Source organism: Haliotis asinina, chromosome 13, assembly GCF_037392515.1.
Source record: "Haliotis asinina isolate JCU_RB_2024 chromosome 13, JCU_Hal_asi_v2, whole genome shotgun sequence".
Taxonomy (NCBI): domain Eukaryota; kingdom Metazoa; phylum Mollusca; class Gastropoda; order Lepetellida; family Haliotidae; genus Haliotis; species Haliotis asinina.
The window spans coordinates 30,917,992-30,935,162 of record NC_090292.1 but is presented as its reverse complement, the minus strand read 5'-3'; the positions used below and the strand labels follow the sequence as shown (position 1 = coordinate 30,935,162).

Genomic DNA, 17,171 nt, shown 5'->3' with positions numbered 1-17,171 from the left:
TCACCCGATGTGAAGCGTTAAAATAACACAATATTATTACATGATGCTTTCTTAAACAACGTTTTCCGCGATCGATCAAAAACGTCAAATTTCAGATCCTGTTGGGTACAGCTGTTTCAGGACCACGTTTCTTATAATTTTTGGTTCAAGTGTGCCAAGTTATTTAATCATTTGTCGTTCTCATTTGCACCAAAACGGACTGTAAGTTGCCATAGTTTGAAGAGTGGACTTACTTCCCTTAACCATATCAGGATTTGCTGCTTGTTTGTCCGAACCTAATATTTTGAACTATTTTTATCATTCCCATGTTCTTAAATCTAGCCTCATTGCTCCGATGAGCAACGTGACCCGCATGGATTACAAATATATATCCTTTCACATCAAGATATTACTGAACTATATTAGAGTTACCTTAAACCCAAGCATGAATAAGACAAACTTTACTTCTAACTGAAGACCACAGGTCCGAAGTATATACCGTGTTCAACAACAGACAGGATTTCCATTCTCAATTACATGATAAATGAACAAATCAATAACTTCAGTAAATGTTGAAAATAATGGCTAATCTTTTGACATGGAAATCTTGTGGAGGTTCTTTCGTAAAAACAAACTAAGTATATTTGTTCTGCTTAGGTTACTAAAATATAATGACCCCCCCCCCCCCTCATTAGTAGAACATAGTGTTGTAAAGTAAACGAACCGTATGTTCTTGTTTATATAGTATGCTGTATATTTTCTCTCGTTGCCAACTGTAATGTAGAATGGGCCTGTGGTCTCCACTACAAGACATAATGGTTGATTGACTGATATAGCGATCGTTCGGTTGATTATTTGATTTAGTTTGATTTGATTCGAGTCTTTTCCATTCCATTGATTGATCGATGGATGGATGGATGAATGGATGGATTGATTGATGCTTCATACAATTGTCAAGACGCCTGAACATGCCTATTACATAGAATTTTGGAATGCACTACAAAGTGTTTCCACCTTCATGCAGTATAGCGAGAATATTATCAGTCCTTGAAGTCCACTTTGTTCGCCTGCAGCATGACATACACGTTCATAGACAGCTCTTTACGTCTAATGTCACCATTAGGGAAGTTATATACATTTTATGGGCATTACCAAAACTATAATATACACGCTGCAAGCCTTTGATCCGGACTTATTGTCCGACATTCCTTCATATAAAACTAGACTTAGTAGGAAGTCAATACGTATGGCATCTTTAATACGGCTTTTATTCGGACTCGTAGTGAGTCCGAGAATAGGGGTGGGATGTTTATCGGGTCAGTTGTTGCTTCGTTGGCGATGGAAGGTTAATTAAAGCAAATCGGCCTATTAAATGATCCTATAATATTTCACAACAGCAGACGTTGATAGCATCGTAGTACTTTATGGTAGTTCCAAAATATTATTATTGTTATATCGGGTTTTGGATTATGCAGCGGAACCCCATGTGGTTCTCTTGTTATGCACAGATCTCCCCGTGTGTCTTTCGTTCAGTATTGCACTGAGCTGTCTGGATTGAAGAAGGTGTTCGATTAGGTCCTGACCCCATAGACGCCGAAATCGCCGAAAGAGTTATGTCCCTTTGGAACACTTGACACCTGGCGTTGTGTGGTTCGAATCTCAGTTCGCGTCAGTTATTATTCCAAGATTGTCAGCATCATGTAATTAGGCATGCAACACCGGGGGTTTCCATGCCACCAAAATGCTGACACGTCATATCTAACTGGAATTAAACAAACACCAACATACGGGAAAATGATGGCAATCTCAGGTCCTGTCCATTAGAGGACAAAACCCATACCCCCACCCACACACCCACCAACACCCACACCCCAACAATACACAATGTACAGAAGGGATGTGCTGATTTTCGGTCTCCGAAAGAAGCAAACAAACAAATCAAACATGTTCCTGATCAACCTCCGCAAGGCGGATTCTGCTCGCCGTAGTCGCAGCACGAACGGCCATGCTACCATTCTTTCTGAATATATACACGAGACTGGGTCCTTTATATACATGTCGTTACATAAAATTAACACACAAAAATACATCTGACAATTGTTCATGTCACGGGTGGAGATAACGAAGTGAGTGAGTTTAGGTTTACGGCGCTTTTATCAATAATCCAGCGGGGGACATCAGAAATTGGCTCCACACATTGTACCCATTTGGGGAATCGAAGCTTGGCCTTGCCGTGACGAGCGAACACCTTAACCATTGGCTACCCCACCGCCCCAGATAAGAAAGATATCGTGTGAACATCAAACATAAGTTACGCACACGCACACGCACACGCACACGCGCACACACTTGCACAAACACATTGCGTCAGTATTATCGTTTTGAAGAAACAGTCAAATTGTGTTTCTTAGATTAACATAAGTCGGATTTGTTACCAAACTACCTTATATTTCACAACCATTTCAGCTTTTCCTAATAATAAATAATAAATAATAAATAAATGATAATAAAAATTCCGTTTTCAGATGACCTGAATTAAGATCAACATGGAAATGCCTAACATTGACCTTGACCTTCACGAAGAGGCGCTCGTGGTCCAGAGAAACCCCGAGGCGTTATTAGGTGAGTGGTTGCTTTTAATGTGTTGGTAAGCATTAGCTCAGCGATCTCACCCGTGTAGGTCCCGGGGTAGAATAGACCTTCAGCAAACCATTGCGTGCCACAAAAGGCGACTGTGCTTGTCGTAAAGGGCGACTAACGGGATCGGGTGGTCAGGCTTGCTGACTTGGTTGACACATGTCATCGGTTTCCCATATTTTCTGGCAGAAAATATAAAAATGACCACACAATCAATTTTGTTGGAACATACTGCAAGCATCTTTCGGGGTTATCTACCTCGGCATGTGCACGAAGAAACGAAGCCCTTTAAATACACCACTCAAGTCTTGAGAGCCATACACGAATAGATCGCACTGTTACCTAACTTTGAAACACCAGCACTGCACACAAATCGTGTCCTTACTTTCATAAACTTTTCATTTTCGTTTCGTGAAGCTGAATACAATACAGTTGCCTGGTAACATGTTGCACTTTTTTCATGACGTGATTCTTGGAATTACCTATTCCAGTGTTGAGCTGTACATTGTTCCACTCATTGCCCCATTGGTCTGTTTGTTGTTTTTACACCACACTCATCAGTATTCCAGCTATATAGGTCGGTCTGTAAATGAGCAAGTTTGGACCAGGCAATCCAATGATCAATAGCATGAGCACTGGTCTAAGTAATTGGGACATGATGACATCCGTTTCAACCAAGTCAGAGATGTTGACCACCCGATCCTATTAGTTGCTTCTGACAACACGCATGGGCCACTGAAGATCAATTCTAACCCGGATCTTCATGGGTTCTGATTGTTCAGAGCAAGTTGCAACAACAACAACAACCCTCTAAACAGGGCTTCTACAGATACTAATGATTTTAGTAGGGATTCTTCACTTACAAATGGACCCGTTACTTACTTCATCAAGAAAGAATTTATTCTGAAAATACATCCGCAACGATTATTGCAATTTGAAGAGTCAATCCCATCATAGAACATCGTTTTCTCAAAAACAGTTTGTGCCAGATGCACCATTCCAGCGTCCCTTGTTCTGATAATGCTGCAGGGCAGTGGGGTAAAAGTGTTCGCCTAGTGGTTAAAGTGTTCGCTCGCCACGCTGAAGACCTTGGTTCGATTCCCGACATGGGTACAACGTGGAGAACATTTCTGGTGTCCCCAGTGTGATATTGTTAGAACACTGCTAAAACAGCGTAAAACTAAACTTGCTGAATGTAACACAACTATTCAGCATAGTAAGTGAAACGTTTTATACACACGTTGCTAACCTGTCGCTAAAGCGATCGGATCAGTTCGCCGTAAGATTATTATGAAATTATGGAGATGAAATTAATGAGAATTTGGCTTCGACAACTAAACTTACAACTCCGAAAAGTGTGTGAAGCACTTTAAAATCATTCAAATCAAATATACGTGCGCTGCCTAAAGAGAGTTACTTCCCTTGGATTGGTTTTGGCAAATATATTTCACCAACGTTTGATCGCATTAAATGACGAAACAGCAAGACATTGTTGATGGTTTAATGCATATCAAAAAGGAAAAATAGTTTTGGAAACTGATTGTTTAGTATTTCTGTGACTGCTTTCATCATGGTAACATTTTGAACGTTTGTAATGTTTTGGTCCCAATGTGTACTTTCCTTGTTTAGTTATAGTTATAGTTTAGTTATAAACCATTATAGTTACAGTTTAGTTATGAACCATCCCAAAGAGTAGAGGATATTCAGTTTTGCGAGCATACCACTAACCGATGCCAATTGATATGGGAAAGAGTAATATATATCCATACAGAAACATTTTCAAAGGAATTGACTAAATTGTCACACTGTCCTTGAATTTCTCTTCATCATCTGTTTCCTCCTTGGCTTCATCATTTGCATTTTACCAATCTTGTAAATCCAATACTTTTTTGAATGATATAGTTAACTCAGTACTTACACATTTATAATAGAATACATAATAATAAAATAATAATTATTATTATCATTGCGACATATACAGATTTGTATTGTACACTTTAATAGAGATATGAAAACATAAATAAAAATGACTAATTCACTCTCACTGATCCCAGGTTAAAATAAGATTGTAAGAGGTAATCTGATAGATTGTGTGACTTGACTGATGGCGTGTCATCGTGCCCTGTTGCCGTGGATCGTTGCTCATGATGTCAATCATTGGACTGACAGGTCCAGACTGTAGTATTTACGGCCATCGTCATTCTGCTGTGAACCAGCTGAATGTTGCTTTCAACAAACACACAAACCAAAGCAATCCAAACCAACCCCCAAACCAATCAAGCATCCAACCAACCAACAAACAAAAAACAAACAACCAACCAGCCACATATATACCATCCCACCCAACAACCAACCAACCAGCCATCCAACCAACCCCAAAACCAACCAGTCATCCAGCCAACTCCCAAACCAACCATCTAGCCAACCAACCAGCTATAAAACCAACCAAAGAGCCAGCCAGCCAACCAACCAAACGAACATGTGTCCATCGGTACATGTAATATAAATGTCATTATGTCTTCTTGCAAGTATACACTTACCAGAAATTTGCAGACAGAGGTTCCATTTACCATGTGTCGTTTTGTTACAGACGTTCTCACAATAAGATCTCTGCGCTCCCGAAAAATGGACCCGGAAGTGACCAGCATAGCATCGGAGCCCCTGCTCTCGTTAGATCGAGATATCGACACATTCGTGCGAGACTTCAAAATAGATGATTCAATTTCGGATATTTTTGCAATGGAAGAAGAACCAAAGACGACAAAATCAAAGCAGGTAATGTCAACCAGTTGAAAACGTGAACGACTAAAATTGGAAACATACGTGGCCAAACATGCAATGAATGTCTGAGTATAGTTTTGCGCAATCTTCAAGCAATCCATGGCGGGGACAGGTGATTTACTGCACATATGCACACAAAATCAAACCGATCTCTTCGGTGTGACGAGCAAACGCTTAAAAAACTGGGCTACCCGCAGCCCAAACGTCGGAATAAAGCATAAGCCTGAACGTAACATACAGCGAATAGACCAGATATTCCAGTGATTGATATTTTGATCTAAGATTCTCGACGTTTGTGTTCGTTGCCGTCACCGGTCACCAATTCTGACTACCGGATCCATTAAGTTGCCTGTAACGAATAACAAAACATCATTCATCAGGTTTGGTAGGATTGAGTTCGAGTCTTGTCTACATCTAACATGAACATGAAATGCAATCTGCAAGATTAATTATGAGCATGGAAAAATGTCTTGGCCTCATCTTTTTCTAATTTTGTTTTCATTATTAATGCAACGCTTCAGGGCTTGTTCAGGAAAACCTCGTATTCAAGATTAACAAAAAGATGAAACCCAGAAAATTATCTATTGTCATCAGAAAAACCAATCAGGAATCTAAGGTCAATCATCATTTTTAATGTCGGCCCGCACATCTAGTTTAGATTTTAGGATAATGTCTTTTGTCATAGTTCAAAGCCAGCGACAGTTAATGTTATGTCCTCTGACACACACTTTGTTGCACAAATAGAGTTATTTCCATTTACTTGTTTGTGTGTCGATAAAACAATGCACCATATGACTCGCATGTTGGTAATTCGAAGTGATCATGTGTTATTCTTCCTGGTTTAACATCCGTGAAGTACCGTATCTGGATTACCAGCCCAGAGAAGATCCTTGTTTAGAATTGATCTTCAAAAACAATGGTTGTCATGACAGGCGGATCAATGGGGGCTCCATGATTTTGACAAAATGTTTGGGGCTGGGTGTGCAATTGACCGAGCACGTAGATGTTACAATATCTAAAGAACATTTCTGGATCGGGTGGTCAAAGTTGCTGTGTTGACCGATACAAGTCATGGTATCCCCATTGCGTATATTATTCATAGGATCAATAAGTCATAGAAGATCCTGGTTAATATTGGTCTTTAGCAACCGATGCTTGTCGGAGGAAGTGACAAACTGGGTAGGGTGGTCAGACGTGGTTAACACATGTCATCGTTTCCAAATTGGTGAGATTAATGCTCACGACGGTAATCACTGGATTGCCTGGTCCAAACTCGATTATTTAGAGACCGAGGCCATATGATTTTAATATTACCAAGTACAACAAACAGAGGCCTTCATTTTCGAAGCTTTCTCTTCTCTACGATAGTCGTAAGTGCCATACATTAACATTATCTTATGACTATCATAGCACTAAGAGAGTTTCGAAAATCTAGGCCAAAGATGATAGTGTCCGTTACTGCCTAATCCAACCTGCCTGATATTTCCGAAATTGAATAATTTGAAATATTATTCCTAATGACATTGGACTACGACAATTCTAGTGTCTTAATGGTTTTGTACTGGTACTGACCAAGAGTGAGTGAGTGAGTGGGTGAGTGAGTGATTTGGTGAGTGAGTTTGGTTTCACGACCGCTTTTAGCAACATTCCAGCAATATCATAGCGAGGGACACTGGAAATGGCCTTCACACATTGCACCTATGTGGGGAATCGATCTCGGGTCCTCGGCGTGACGGGCGAATGCTCTAATCTATGTGCTACTCTACCGCCCTCATTGACCAAGAACTACCGATTACTTATTGTCATTCAATATCCACAAAAATTAACGAGTGATATTATGCATTCATGTCCCTTTAACTATTTCTTTCAGAGCGCTGGACTACGGTTACACGGTCCGAGCCAAGCAAAACTTTGGAAGAAAACATGTCGACGAGCTCAGTCTGTGGACAATATCCTTGAAGCAGCTGAACTGGGTTCTACCAGTTCCAAGAAGCAAAAGACATTCGGAAGTATTTTTTCCAGAAAACCAAAGGCGAAATCCGAAAGTCGAAAAAATAAAGTCCTAACATGGCATGCAGATACCAATAATATGCCTCAACCAGCGTTAGAAACAAAAGAAAGGGGAGGTAACTCTAAAACTTTTCGTGACAAAGTTGAGGATGTCGACGGTGGCTATATGACTATGAATAAAGCTGTGCACACTGGATTAAGTCCCACAACAAGCAGCAAAGAGGAGCAAGACTCTAGCCAACTGGACAGTGGGTATGCAGTGTTACACACTGTGTGCACACACAACTCCACGTATGACGCTCTAGTGCAATGTATTGACAGAGGTCAAAAGGAGGACTTGGTAAGCTGACAATTTCTATGATTACACGACGCCATTTAGAGAGTGGTCAAATAATGTAACACATATTAAATTTAGGATCACTATTTCTTGGATAAGTACAGATTCTAGTTATTTTTCTTGGGTTCGAGTGAGTGAGTGACTGATTTTGGTTTTACGCCGTGTTTAGCAATATTCCAGCAATATTCCATCAATATTCCAGCAATATAACCCGAAATTGACTTCACACATTGCAATCATGTGATGATTCGAATCCGGGTCTTCGACGTGACGAGCCAACGCTTTAACCACTAGGTTACCCCACAATCCAGTTTAGTTGTTCTCACAAACAACTATATCACAATAGCCTTTAAATATTCTGATTAAATAACTGATTAATGTCATATACAATAGCACCCGTGAAGACCAGGGTTAAAATTGTTCTTCAGCAACCCATGCTTGTCATAAGAGGCGACTAACGGGATCGGGTGGTCAGGCTCGCTGACTTGGTTGACTCATGTCATCGTGTCCCAATTGCGTAGGTCAATGCTCATGCTATTGATCACTGGATTCTCGAGTCGAGACACTGTTGTATGCATACCTTGATATAACAGGAACAATGAGTGGGGCGTAAAACTAAACTCACTCACTTAAAGCTAAGATTGCTTTGAGCAAGCGTGTCCAGAGTATGACATGACGAAAACTGGCTATGGGTCCCCATCGACCAAAATTGGAACACCTTAATATGACCGAGCGAGATTTTCTTCATTGCTGCTGGCGAGTTCTAGTTAAGCAGACCTTTTCAGTTAACATAATTCACGATTATAACAGGACTAATCATGGAACTGCTTCAAATGACGAGATTGTAGCCCCATGCAGGCCACCAGCAGAAAACACGTGGCAGACACAAATAACATAATCCAACAGTAGCCTCTCTCTGCGAGGGTCAGAAACATCGTCGAAGAAGTCTTTATTTGACGCAGGCCTAATTACATGGCGGAAGTATTTTGAGAGACATAGTCCCCCGCTCAATCTCTAAGTGTTCCCAAAGTAGATTCACATCAACTTCAGGCAATTACGCCTGTGAGTTTGTGACCAGAAAGGAGCGTCTCGAAAGACACCATGGTTTTTGCTAGTCATTATCTGTGTGTGGTGTTTTACACACGGTGTGCACAGTTGAGTAGATAGATATTTGTGATGTTAATCACTGGCTTGTCTGGCCAAGACTCGGTTATCTACGCACCGCCGCCATGTTGTTGGAATATTTCTGAGTGCGTCGTTAAATAAGAAGCAAACATATTTAAATTGGGTACAATATGCCTTGCCAAAAGTGGTAAAATGTAACATATATATATATATAAGATGATTACACTTTCACAGTAAAGTGGAGATTTCTCGCATTCATCTCCTCTTCATTGTGTCTTGCTTACTCTGTAACCCGTCGTAATATCGCCATGGTGACCACTAAGCATTATGTGCACTGATATAAAATGGATGTGTTTTTCTGAGCTGAATTTCTTAATGAATATATCTCTTCGTCAGATTCATGACCTAAGCACCATGCCACCAGAGGTTGCCTATACACTCTGCGATGTCCGAGGTAACACACTACTGCACAGGTGTGTTCTGAAGAACAAGGCCAGTTTTGTGTCAGCCATTGTCTCAATACATCCGGGACTTATTTCACGTCAAAACAAAGAGGAGATAACTCCAGCTGAATTGGCTGTAAAGGTAGGTTGTCGGGTAGCACTCAAGGTTTGACATTGTAGATATACAAAAACTTGGTAAACCGAACAGTAGTGTGCCAGAGACATCGTCCTGACTGACTAAGTATGTCCAGTGACGACCTATACTGCAAAATACATTCAGAGTCGCCATTATTTCGACATATCCGATTCGACTTATTGGAAGAAAGAAAGTTGTACAAATAAAACACATTCGTAACTACTCGCCTCTTTCCATGACCTACAAGAAGAATTGTACCATTATTGCCAATAATCGTGGTAAATCAAATCGAGCATGGTAAAATGTGACATGAGTCAAATAGTTTCTTCGACAGTTTCATTTTATCGATTTTCATATTATTTCGACATAAGATATTTACTAAAACTGAATTTCGGGTTGTGTTATAAATTTCTATCAGTGGCCATGTTTTGAAATTCTCGAAATATCACTTGCCTGATAAAGGCGTTGGTACTTCATTGCCATAATGAAGCTGACTATCCATAGAACTTGCTTTTCCTTCATGTTTACAACTTCTACAATGCCTCTCAAAGAAGTTGTTGTTTGGAGTTATCTTTCCTTGGATATAGTCCTAGACTATTTTCACCTCCGTACCATTTGCGCGTAGTCAAGGACCAGTCGTGAACGTAGCCACAAGAGAGGTGCGAGTCGCCACCAGAATGACATGAATAATCACGAATGAAATGAAACGATGTGTTGGAGCGCAGTTCAGCTGCAGCTGTTTTCCTTCCAGTGTCCCCCTGGTGCAGTCGAGATGTTGTGTAAATGTCGCCCCGCGAGGTTCCGGCTTAGAATACTGGCCTTCAGCAATCCATGCTTTTTTGTATGAGTCAGCTAACGTGAAGAGTTAGTCAGACTCGCTGACTTGCCTGACACATGCCATCGTATCCCGACTGCGCAGATTAATGCTCATGCTGTTGATCACTGGAGTGTCTGACCCAGACTCGATTATTTACAGACCGCCGCCATATACCTGGAATATTCCTGAGTGCGGCGCAAAACTTAACTCACTCACTGTTATGAAAATGTAAAATGAGATTTGAGGTTCTTCATTAGTGAAAACAACAATGCAGCAAGGTGTGAGCTGGCGGCATATTTGTTTGTCTGGGACGAATTTACACATTATTGGTGTCAAAATTCGGACACGCCGGAAGTAGTTTAGAAACGAAGGACAACGAAGGAAAATTATGGAAGGTTTTATGATCATGATAGCATTCTATTCCATAATCAGGAAGCAGCAGTAGATTCGGACTGTGGGGTAGCCTAGTGGTTAAAGTGTTCGCCCATCACGCCGAAGACCTGAGGTCGATTCCCCACATGGGTGCAATGTGTGAAGCCCATTTCTGATTTCCCCCGCCGTGATATTTCTAGAATATTGCTAACAGCGGCATGTAACTAAACTCACTCACTCTGACTATAAAAATGTGTAGATGTGTTTTTGAATCTCTATTAAATAGTATCCTCGAACTAGAACGTACGCGAATCCTGACCTCCAAATACATGCAATGTCAAGTCAATTTGTCACTTAAATAGAACCCAATCACGGAACTGCATAGTAAGGTCAAAATACGGAGTTGAGTGAGTGAGTGAGTGAGTGAGTTTCACGCCGCACTCTATCTATTCCATCTATTTGGCATCAGCACGTAAACGGGAATTGAATTTGGACACAATATTTGAAGCTGATTTCATGTGTACATGGATTTTATTTCTTTGTTGTACAAGATCTTTTTGGCTGTAATGATCTTATGAAACTAATTGTAACAATGACGGTGTGACTTTAAATCAGGCAATTAGCTTACTAACAACAAAATGTCACAGTATCTAAGACTGAAAAAAGTAAAATGTTTCTCGCGCATCGGCGCGCCATTTATATTTATGTGCGTAACAATATTTGATTGCCATTCAAAAAAAGAAATTTTGACTGTGCCGCGTACCTATCATTCATTTGTCCACTACCAGAATGAGTGTTTGTAAAAACGTGGGTACCTGAATCTACAACTCGTAAACACGTGCTAAACTTCCTAAGCTGTATATCTGAAACAAAACCAAAGCAACTAAAAAACCAAAACAAAAAAAACCAAAAAAAAACAAAAAAAAAAAACAACAACCCAAAAACAAAAAACAAAAACAACAAAAAACAATAAAACCAAAAAACCAAAAAACAAAACAAAAACAAAACAAAACAAAAAAAACCCCACAAAACAAAACAAAACAAAAAACAAAACAAAACAAAAAATACGTTCCGCTCTCCTCACTTTTCTCTAACTTAAAAAAAATAAAAATAAAGTCCAACCGCCCTCGTCACTTGTCATGGACGTTTGCCATGTCCTCTACACGAGTACTTCTGGTGTCCCCCGCCTTGGTATTGCTAGAATATTGATAAAAGCGGCGTATAACTAAACTCACCCAATCAGTCGACATGAGTAGCGTCATGTAAAATCTCTGATAAAATTTTCCTTCAAGCATCACACAAACATTGTCACATTAGAAAAGGAACATGGTTTGAAACATCGTCCACTGTCTCTTCAAACTGCCCTGGCCATTTTCATTATCGGGGCTGTAGGGTAGCGCAGAGGATAAAGCGTTCGAACCAAAAGCGGAAGTATCCCCCATTAACCATGTTGTTAAATTGCTTCGACCTAATGGCACGTGTCCTATACATGTATCTGACGTCACAGGGTGCATGTTTTTTCAGCATCTATTAATGGAAGCTATCAGTAGTAATTTCCGACTGTGCTATATTCTACCATCCATTTGTTGACGTAACACCGTCAGGTACTGCCTAGTACTGTTCTTTATTTATCACACGTTACCAATTCTGGCAAAATACCTTGTGGCAAATCATATCATTATGCAATAAATCCATATCGGTACACACGCACCCTTGCTGTGATATGTAGTAGTTATTTATGTTCGGTAGCCATGGAAACTGGTGCAGTTATGGATAGTTAACAGGAAGCTGTGGTTCTGAAAATGTACCGGGCAAACTAAATGAGCGTGGTGTCTTTGCAGAAATATCACTTTAAGGAATGCTCACTCACAAATGCTTGACAAAGACAAAATCTGAAAATGGAAATATAATGAAAAACATGATGAAAGAAAATGACTGTCCAAATCGTCCCCCCAATCCATTACAGAATACGGGGCAGTGGGTTAACCTCGATAGGGCTGAGACGAGCTTCCAGTGTTCCACAATGATCGGACTGGAGCCAAGGCTGCCTGTTTCCGATTCTGAACATTTAAGGCGCTCTGCGGGACTTATTTGATTACGCTGTTGTATGCTTAAAGCAAACATCAATATGATATCGACTCTGGAGATTAATTCCTGACAGTCATCATCTACGTGGAAGTGATAGCATATATTGTATATTGTATATTGTACTAAGCAAGATATTAGTCTTAAAAATACTAACCAATAAATAAATAAAATTAAAAAAACAACAACAAACAAACAAACAAACAAATACAAAAAGAAACTAAAAACAGTTACAGATTGGTACCTGATGCTATTATTCCTGTTCAAACTTCTGTTATGACTTGCCAAAACTTCACATAAAAAAGATACATATTTTAGCTAAACAAAACTAAAAAACGTTTAAAACACATCAACACGTTAAGTATACAGGTGACCCATTTGCTGTGTTGTTGTTGTAGCACTATTAACGTAAATGGAACAACCAGGACTTGGGTGTTTCAAACTTTAATGAAGCAGTGATACAACCTGATCCAGTACGTTAATGTCTCTCACAATATTAAATTTCACCCCATGTGGATGTATTTTACACTGAAGGTCAATTCTAACCCGGATCTCCACGGGTATTGGCAAGCGAAGCTTTACAGTTACATGATATAGTGAAGCGCTGAAAGCGGCGCAGATAGAGATACGTTTGAGAAACCTACGAGCGGCAGCATTGTCCGAGTAAACAAGGGTCGTTATAAAGAGGAACTGGAGGTTCGAACCCATATCCTGGACCTAACTAGGAACGACTAGCCGCGGTATGTCAGACCAGCTGGGTATCCACATGTGTCTTTATACTGCATGCTTCACAGCCTGTCGCGGATAATCATGATACTCATTACTAACACAAATACTCTATCCCTTATAAGTATTAATAACCCGTCTCAATAACCCGTGCTTGTCGTTTGAGGCGAGTAACGGGATCGGTTGGACGGACTCACTGACTTGGTTCACACGTCATAGTATCCTAATTTTGTAGGCCAGTGCTCATGGTGTTGATCACTGGATTGTTTGGCTCGGACTCGATTGTATACATAAGTGACGTTAAACAACTATCTAACAGGAGTACAAGTACGACCTGGTACCCATCTGCAGACAAGGTCTGGACTCCTTAACACTTGTGTATTGTATGAAACTGACAACGAGCAGCATGAAGTTAGCACATAAATTCGAGGGCGATGAACATAATAGCAGTGGCTGCCAGTTTGCGGGACACACGATCCCTTTAAAATTGGAAAACAAAATGACATGCGAATATATACATACCATCGACATCAATGCTCGGTCATCCTAGAAGGGATGGTGTGGTAGAATTGCGGTTGGCTCGTCACGGCGAATGTCGATTTCCGACATAGGTGCAATATGTGAAGTCCATTGTCGAGAGTCCACTGTCGCGATATTGCGGGAATATTGCTAAAACCGGCATAACACCAAACTCACTCACTCACTCATGCCTGCGCGTACATAAGCGACGTCAGAACGGTGTTCGCGAAAAGAGGAGGCATGTTTTGCTCTCCCGGTAGTTTACGAATTCACACAGAAAGACAACAGATCATGCAACTATTTGTAACCGAATCAGTAACGATATTACAAATGCATTTTTAGTTTATCTCGTCAAGAAAGAAATACAATCAAACCCCTTTGTATCAATGATTAATGTTTTGAACCTCCGGTTTTCTCAAAGTAAAGTTTAGTTCCAGCGTATTCGTAATTAATTATATAAGCCATATATCGGGTTTATGTCGAACTTAGACAACTCAAAGTACTTAACTTGGACGCCCACAACAGTGGGGCGTTGAGTAGCCTAGTGGTTGAAGCGTTCACTCGTTACGTTAAAGTGCCGGGTTCGATTCCACTGATGGGTACAATGCGTGAAACCCATTTCTGGCGCGCCCTGTCGTGATATTGCGGGAATAATCCTGAAAGCGACTCAATGATATTTAGCTGTATTTACAGGTCACCATCAAATAGGTGGACTATCGACCACTGTAATCTTAACCAACAACAGAATCGGCTTAGCTGATGGATTCCTGTTTAATAACACCGCGCTATTTAGGTAACCTAAGGAAGCAACATAACTGATATATTTTCGTATTAAGTCAACACCTTGTTCGTGTAGCCATTAATATTTCCGAAAATACATCTGAACATCGATTAACTCTCGTTGCTTTCCATTTACAACCCCTGAGTGTCATTTCCAGATTGGGAGAATATCGACCGGTCGATCACGTTATGTCACAGGATATTCCGGGTTGTGTAACAGGCCGTGTTTATTTTGCACTAAAAGTCGGAACAAAGTTTGTAATAATTTAGGACGTTTCACGTATGTCAGTTGGATATCTACAGGGTAGAAATAGCTGTTTTTGTGACTACAGTCAACTGCGGTTATGCCAACGGGCCCTTTAGCGTTACGACAGCCGTTGGTCTATGTTAAGGTATGGGAATTACGGCCCCTTTAGCGCTACGATTGTCGTAAGTCTGTGTTAAGGTATGGGAATTAGATCTCCTTAGCTATACGATTGTCGTAAATCTATGTTAAGGTATGGGAGTTACGATCACTTCAGTGCTGCGACAGTCTTAGGGCTATGTTAGGGTCTGGGAGTTACGATCACATTAGTGCTACGTATGACGCACGTCAATGTTAAGGTATGAGACTTACCAATCACCCTAGCGCTGCAACAGTCGCACGTCTATAAAGGTATGCGAGTTACGATCACCTTAGTGCTACCACACATGTCTATGTTAAGCCATGGGACTTGCGTTCATCTTAGCACCGCGACATTCGTAAATATATGGGATTAACTTTTTAAATAACTGCTATGTGTTGACATGACTAAGCGGACGCTACGATCATAGTCTCTCCCTCCTTAATTCTGAATGCGTTCATCTTAGCACCGCGACATTCGTAAATATATGGGATTAACTTTTTAAATAACTGCTATGTGTTGACATGACTAAGCGGACGCTACGATCAGTCTCCCCCTCCTTAATTCTGAATGCGTGGAGATCAATCGCAAAACAAAGATCGTCAAGCGTGTCCGATAATCGGAATAATGTATATCGATGCTCACCATGTCAGTCACTGGATTGTCTGGTCCAGATGTGTTATCACAGGACACTGTCTTACACTTGAAACAACAGCTGAATGTGCAGAACAAACTGATACTTTGTCACTAGATGTAGTTTGACTATGGCTTCACAATGGTCAAATAACTGACGATATATCTTAGACATCAGACATTACCCGCAGGTTTCCGCATGTGAAAATCAGTTTAGGATTGTAAACAACGAACTGCCATCACCATTCACAAGTCAAGCTAATTTTGTTATCTTCCGACTATTTGCATTCGTTTGCCCATAGTAAAACATTTCTTTCAAATTTCACATTTGTTTGTAACGCAATAAGTAAATACCACGCTTGAAGCCATTTTCAGCCCTAACAAATGCCCGTTATAAACAAGAACCATTTGCACGTTTTTAAATAGAAATAGATGCCTTTTATTCAGACTGATTTTTTTCTCGTACGGATTGGACATGAATCTTGTATTTCAGTGATACTTAGATATACTTCAAGCATATGACACAAGTTTAAAAAGTGGGTAAGGAACAAGGTGGCGTATCGCACAGGGGTGTTCTGGGGTTACACTCTTTGCCCGCTTCTTTTTACATCTGGTGTTACAGTAGCTCTGGTAATAACTCATGGAGTATAGGATAACAGTTTAACGTGGCGATCTCTTTAAAGGATCGAGCAAAATCGGATCGGCTATCAGAAAAGTGAATATCTTTTGTGTCACTTCCAGGGAAAAAACATCACTTTATAATGTGTTCGCGAGTGTTTAATTCAATCATGAATATTGTTTTATTCCACTTTCATGTCAACCAGACAACCGGTGGAGCAAGCAATGCACCTGATCATTGAACATGACGCTGTCCTTAAACACTGACGTCATCGGGTTATGCTTTATGAATATTGTTTTATTCCACTTTCATGCCAGCCAGACAACCGGACACTGACGTCATCGGGTTATGCTTTATGACGTGGTGTCGTACAGCGTTGCTGTTGACGTTGGAGGACGTTGTGTGTGAACAGGTCCTGAATTCGTAAGTGAGGTGGTGAATCAGAAACAGTAGCCCTAAAAAACAATATCCTTCACATAAAACTGAAAATCGAATAGCACTTTCAGGACTTCCCAGACAGAATGTCCTACCGTGCAAGACTTGTAGTCAAGTGGATTTATGTGTTTTATCTTCACGCTTGGCTTCCCGTCTTCACGTCGGCAAATTGCCCCACGGTCATTGCAGGAGTCCCCGGGGTGATAGAAACATAGATTGAGCGATAAAGCCCATCGGCTCGATAAACTATGAATTGCAAGGTATGTTAGCGTTGGAAGGGCGGTCAAGGGGAATAGGAAAAAGGGGATATTTGATTGAGGAGGCACCTGTATTGCATATGCATTCAAAGAGGAC

General features: G+C 40.6%; 1 protein-coding gene across 1 annotated transcript in view; it reads left to right on the top strand.

Moving 5' to 3' along the window:
* The window catches only part of LOC137259304 (uncharacterized), a 67,995-nt gene that overhangs the window by 8,970 nt on the left and 41,854 nt on the right, over positions 1-17,171 (top strand). Inside the window, exons 2-5 of the mRNA XM_067796935.1 lie at positions 2,505-2,601; positions 5,207-5,391; positions 7,268-7,747; positions 9,266-9,454. Of these exons, the coding sequence (XP_067653036.1) occupies positions 2,526-2,601; positions 5,207-5,391; positions 7,268-7,747; positions 9,266-9,454 (930 nt within the window). The 5' untranslated portion in view covers positions 2,505-2,525. The remainder of the gene's footprint in view (positions 1-2,504; positions 2,602-5,206; positions 5,392-7,267; positions 7,748-9,265; positions 9,455-17,171) is intronic.